This window comes from Quercus lobata, chromosome 11, assembly GCF_001633185.2.
Source record: "Quercus lobata isolate SW786 chromosome 11, ValleyOak3.0 Primary Assembly, whole genome shotgun sequence".
Lineage (NCBI taxonomy): Eukaryota > Viridiplantae > Streptophyta > Magnoliopsida > Fagales > Fagaceae > Quercus > Quercus lobata.
Window position 1 is genome coordinate 37481928 of NC_044914.1, and position 5844 is coordinate 37487771.

At 35.2% G+C, this 5844-nt stretch overlaps 1 protein-coding gene across 1 annotated transcript; it reads right to left on the minus strand.

The window, feature by feature from the left end:
* Positions 1–314: 314 nt before the first annotated feature.
* On the minus strand, positions 315–2916 carry LOC115967329 (sodium channel modifier 1-like). The gene is made up of 3 exons (XM_031086402.1): positions 2637–2916; positions 991–1434; positions 315–777 (listed from the first exon to the last, which is right to left on the minus strand). Exons 1-3 carry the CDS (start codon positions 2814–2816, stop codon positions 730–732), a joined length of 672 nt encoding a protein of 223 aa, XP_030942262.1. The 5' UTR covers positions 2817–2916; the 3' UTR covers positions 315–729.
* Positions 2917–5844: the final 2928 nt, after the last annotated feature.

A 5844-nucleotide genomic window follows, 5' to 3' on the forward strand; every position in this document is an offset into this window, starting at 1 on the left:
ACAGTTATTCATATCTCACCTAAAGATGAAAAACAGAAAGATGGAGGACAAAAACATGTTATCGAATTTGTCTCTCATTAACTAGGCTTTTTAGCTTCTAATTTCATCTGTTAATCTAAGGCGAAGGCTAATGGCCTTGTGAAACCAAGCTGAGGCTTGGCCCAAGTCCCTCACAAATCAGCATAAACAGGCAGTTGATTCCATGACAAGCATATGCTTGTGAGTAAAATCCAAGCAATGGAACACAAAGTAGTAGTAGTTAGAACTTTTAGCCCATTTACTATTGCCATTCCAAGAGAAATTGAGAATTACAATAATGACAAAACCAGCGCCATAAGTTCTTGCATAAATAATCTATAGGTACTTCAAAGGTCAAGATAAGAAAAATATGTATAATTAATTTTCTCTTACATTTTCCAGAACACATAAATATCCCTGCAACACCTGCCAGAATTCCTCTCATAAGTAATGCAATTGTGTTCTACACCTTTGAGGCAAAATCCTTTTGAAACTGTGCATAATAAAAGCATTGGTACACCAACTTCCTATATTCACAAAGAAGCAACTCTTGGGCTCCCTATTGGCTAATCAGTGTATAACAAAAATTTTCTTCTAGGTTGTTCAGTAAAAAACTAGCAGTAACTTTGCATGCCAAGTTAGCAAACTATACCACCATCATCAATCATGAACAAATTGAATGTCCATCAGCTAAAGTCTTCCCACATCTTTTCATCCAAGGCATACATTTGGGTCATCTTCATCAGAGTCGAACTCAACCTGCAAGCAATAATATGCATAAATCAGTGCATTTGACATCATGAAAAAGAAAATCATTAAAAAAGGAATTAATCAATTCCTTTAATCAAAGTAGCATAATCCAAAATAAAATTATTTGTTAACTTCAGAATCTCAATACACCCTGTCAAATTTAGTACTACCTAGCAGTATCAAGAACAATGCCACAAAAAAAAAAAAAAAACAGAGACTAACATTTTCATCTCTGAACCACTTCCCCTGACAATCACGCTTCCAACCTGCAGCTGTAAACTTTAGTTCCCTCTCTCGACGCTCTTGGAAATCCAAATGTGACTGCACAACCACCTTGTCAGTGACTTCAATAGGACAAGGACTATTTTGATTCAGATTAGAATTCCCATCAGTAAGGTGATCCAAAATTAACTGTAAATTATGGTTGGCATTGCTGGAATTCTGCCGAGGAGTTTTGTTGTTAAGTATCTCCGAAGCCACATTTCGTGTCTGTTCAATCAATGGTTTCCCAACTGACCTAAATTTTTGATGGTAGGTATTACAGTTTGTGGTGCTGGTAGAAGAGTCTGACAATGCTACTCGCTTGTTTATCTCATCTTGTCTCAACAACTCTGTTTCCTTTAGCTTGGACTCTGCAGCCCGATGGCGTGATCCCTTGGTATGCATCTGCAATATGGATTTCCAACAGTTTAGGAAAGCAACTTTGGGAGAAAAGAAAAGGTCCAAGGGGGGGGGGGGGGGGGTTAGAAAATCCTCAACAGCACAATGCAACAGGTATATGAGAAGTATGTACACAAAGACGATCAGTTAGTACGTGTTTGCACTTATTTTTAATTTATGCATCATTTTGATCACACACTGCTTAGATTAGTATTGGTATGTATGGATCATGTAATTTGACCTCATCTTTAAAAGGCTACAGGTTCATACTTGCCTCAATGAAGAGGACTATATTATTATGCCATGGTTACATTAGCTACACTACCTCATTGCGATAGTAATATAATGCAACAACTATGTCAATGCTAAGTTATAGTAATTGATGAAATGCAATGCCTTTAACTATGCTTCTACTACTTAGCAAATAAATAAATAAAGTAATCGACTAATACCAATATCGATACTAAGATTTACTATGAAATAACATTAGAACAATGCTTGTGGCACTAAGGAAATTGCTTATCATGTGAATAATTAGACAAAGTCACTACTACCGATAAAGGTGAACATAATAAACTAACTACAATTCATAAAACTACTTACTTGCATCTACGCCTTAAATAAAATGACAAAGCTATATATTGGGATAGAGTGGAGGAGATGGGGATCAAACTCAAGACCTCGTACTCTAATACCGTGTTAAATTACCTATTGTCCCAAAAGCTTAAACTATTGGGACAAGATAAATTTAATCATTTAATGACATATTTCTAATAGGATCCACTACAGATATATGTTGGGACATTCCCTAATACATACAATTGACTTGGACTAATCTGTTAAGGATCCATAGCTGAACCCCAATTCATGACTAAAGGTGTACTTCTTGTTGTTGTAACAATATGACCATCTAGGAAAAACACACGTGAGTAGTAAGCAGCCTTATAACACCAACAGACTTATTTTAGATGGATCAGAGAGCCAAAATACAAGTTAAAAAAAACGGTTTTTCATCTACTATTTTATCAGACATGACAACAGGCAGTGATTCAGATAGCTAGACTCATGCTTGGACATTGTCCGATCAATTGCATAGCTTAGAACAATTGTTACTATGTCCTTATCACCTTAAAAATAACCCAAGAAAGATCGCAAAGAATAGTACAATAAATATTAATAAAGCTGAGAATTGAAAGAAGGGTACGTACAGAGAGCATGAGAGGAGAATCGAGGATGGGAGAGTGGGAGCAAACAAGGCAAGCGTATTTGCCATTGGAGAGCTTCTTATAAGAAGACCCATCAACCAATTCTTCCAACAACAAATCATCCAATCTTCTCTTCCTGTGTTGTGCCTCTCTACCCCAGCTATCTCCTCCAAACACACTCATCTCTCTCTCCAAGGTTTTGCAACTTGGCTTTACAGAAACATTTGATTAATTTCCTTAAAAAAAAATACTAAACCTACTGTTAAAGTTTCGGTAAGATGTATTTTTATTCTCTCTCTCTCTCCCCAGCTACTGTTAAGATGTATTTTTATTCACTCAAGGACTCAACTATATGGGGGCCCATTAAGGATCCAAGAAAGCTTGTCAAGAAGAGGCCCATACAGTTGCAACTTGCAAGGTTTATGACTGTTCGTAATAAGTTTGATTGTATTTGTATGATCTTCTAAAAAATTAAAAAATAATTTTTTTTGATTGTATGAAAAATGTTTGGTAAGAGGAATTGCCCATTTTACTGCCACTGTGTTATCATATAAAACCTCTATTTATATTTAAGATTTTGATGGTTATAATAAATGGTTATTTGTGTCATATGGTATATCATCTTTGACTTTTAGAACACTTGTCTACTGTGTTATCATTATGTATTAACTTCTTTTTTAAAATCATAAAAAGATAATAAATGGCGCTCTCCACTCATAGTGCTTTTAACGAGGAACCTTCATCTTATCCATTATGTGTTAATCATGCAATTTCGTTGCCTTTGCAGGCCTCCATGACTTGTCAATTGTCATAAGTGTCTTATCCTTCTTGTGTCACTTGTTATTTTATTATAATACTAACAATATGACCATCTAATCCCCACTTGTGTTTGTGCTTAGTATCATAAATACAAAGGAGGAGGGTTGTGGTAGTAAGTAAGTTGATGATCATAATAAAATTTAGTCACTTTATTATGAATGGATCTATGCGGACCACATTGGGGCATCCCTCAATATATGTGGCTGATTCATACTAATTTGTTGAAGATCTATGGTCGACCCAAATTTGGGACTAAGACTTGATTGTTGTTGTAACAAAATGACCATCTAGGAAAATCACTAGCGAATAATAAGTAGTCTTATAAGTTATAACACCAACAAACTTATTCTAGTTTGTATAGAGAGCCAAAATATAAGTTTAAAAAATATTTTTTTCACCACACAAATTTATCAGACATAAAGGCATGCAGTGATTCTAGATTATGTAATATATTATAAACCTGGTTTAAAACTCTTATTATTTTCGTGTGTATTCTAATAAGTATTACTGTTTACTTAAAAAAAGAAAAAAAAAAAAGAAAAAGAAAAGATAGCCTAGACTCATCTTGGAAATTTTCCAATCAATTGCATAGTTTAGAACAATTACTAAAATGGTTAAAAACAAATGGTGTATCACTACGATCCAAGAGAGAACACAAACAAATAGTACAACATATAATAGTGATGATGAAGATAAAAGTTGAGAATTGAAAAAGAGGTATGTACAGAGAGCATGTGAAAAGAATCAAAACACATTCATATCTCTCTCTCTATCCAAGGTTTTGTAACTTGGCTTTACCAAACATTTGATTTTCTAAAAAAACTAAAGCAACTGTTAAAGTTACGGTGAAATTTCCACTTTTCTCTTCTTATGTTGTGCCTCTCTCGCCCAGCTATGTCCTCCCAACACGCTCCGCTCTCTCTCTCTCTCTCTCTCTAACCAAGTATATTTACTGAAAAAAATTTTATTTCCTAAAGCTATTCAAATTTCAATCAATCCCAAAAAAGAAAACAATATATATGTGTGTGTGTATATATATATATATTCTTGCATTGTAATGTATTACGAAACAATGATTTTTTCTTTATATTTATTGATAGTTTATTAATACTAAATGGATGTCTATTTTAATTTTCATGATTATTCTTTTACTTAAGCTCTCGTCCCCTAATTTAAAATCTTGGTTCCATCCCTTTACCCAAAAGGTACTTAGAGCATTCACATTAAGAATGCTAAAAAAAATAGTGTTTAGCATCTCAAAACACTACTTTATTTATTTTAACATCGAACTTTATAATATACCTTAGCATCAAAGGTTTTATATTTTTTTACCACTTCATTAAAATATAATTTCTTTATTCTTTTTTGATTCTTTTTTATTCTCTGCATCTCTTCCTTTCTCTTTCTTTGTGTATCTCTTCTCCCAAACAAAAACACCCAAGCCACCACTCATGGCCACCACCAATCACCGCCATCGTCAAAAAACCCAAGCCACCACCACCATTAGAAACCCAACCCACTGCCACTGCCCACCGAAACCCATTGCAAAACACACTGAAATCCACCGAAACCCATTGTGAAACAAACTGAAACCAATTGCAAAACCCAACCCAACCCACTGCCACTAGCCACCACCACCCACACCCATTGCCACAGCTACCACCGAAACCCACTGCAAAACTCAACCCTTGCTGCTGCCCACACCCACTGCCACTAGCCGCCACCACTCACACCTATTGCCACAGCCGCCACCACCCACATCCTCAACCCCAAACCACTAAAGTCACAAAAAAAAAAAAAACAAACCCAAAACCAAATCACAACCCAAAATCAAATCACAAACTCAACCCCACTTTGAAGTCAAACACAAATCCAAACTAAAATCCCTTATTTTCAAACCTTAACAACCAAACCCAAATAAAAAAAAAATCTCATTTTTCAATTCCCAAACCCACTGATCAAGCAAGGAGCCAAAAAAAGAAAAGAAAAGAAAAGAAAAGAAGGAAAATAGAAAGAGCTTGAGAGAAGAGAGAGTTCGGCCTTGAGATTCCCATAGTGAAGGTGGTGGTGAGTGGTGGCATGCTTGTGGAGATTGTCCATGGAGGTTCAGCCTTGGAAGGAGGAGCTTAAGTTGTGAAACAAAGAGAAATAGAAGCCATGGGAAAGAGAGAAGAGGGAAGTGAGAGAGGAGAGAGAAGAAAGAAGAGAAAAATTAAAAAGAGAAAGAGAGAGAAAATGAGACTGTTGGAATAAAAAAAATAATTTTTAGTTTAACGTTACTGCTACAGTGAGTTGTTATAGATAATGGCTTATTGTAGTTGAGTGTCAAAATTTTTGGCATTTGAAAGCTTTAATGTAGTGGGTATTTTTGTGTGTTGGTGGTTAAATTTGG

What these genes read in the sequence shown, in the direction of transcription:
- LOC115967329 (XM_031086402.1), bottom strand. Translation starts at nt 2,816, where the DNA reads ATGAGTGTGTTTGGAGGAGATAGCTGGGGTAGAGAGGCACAACACAGG. An exon ending in ATTCTCCTCTCATGCTCTCT is followed by an intron (nt 1,435 to 2,636) that starts GTACGTACCCTT and finishes TCCATATTGCAG; the next exon opens with ATGCATACCAAGGGATCACG. An exon ending in AGTGGTTCAGAGATGAAAAT is followed by an intron (nt 778 to 990) that starts GTTAGTCTCTGT and finishes TATTGCTTGCAG; the next exon opens with GTTGAGTTCGACTCTGATGA.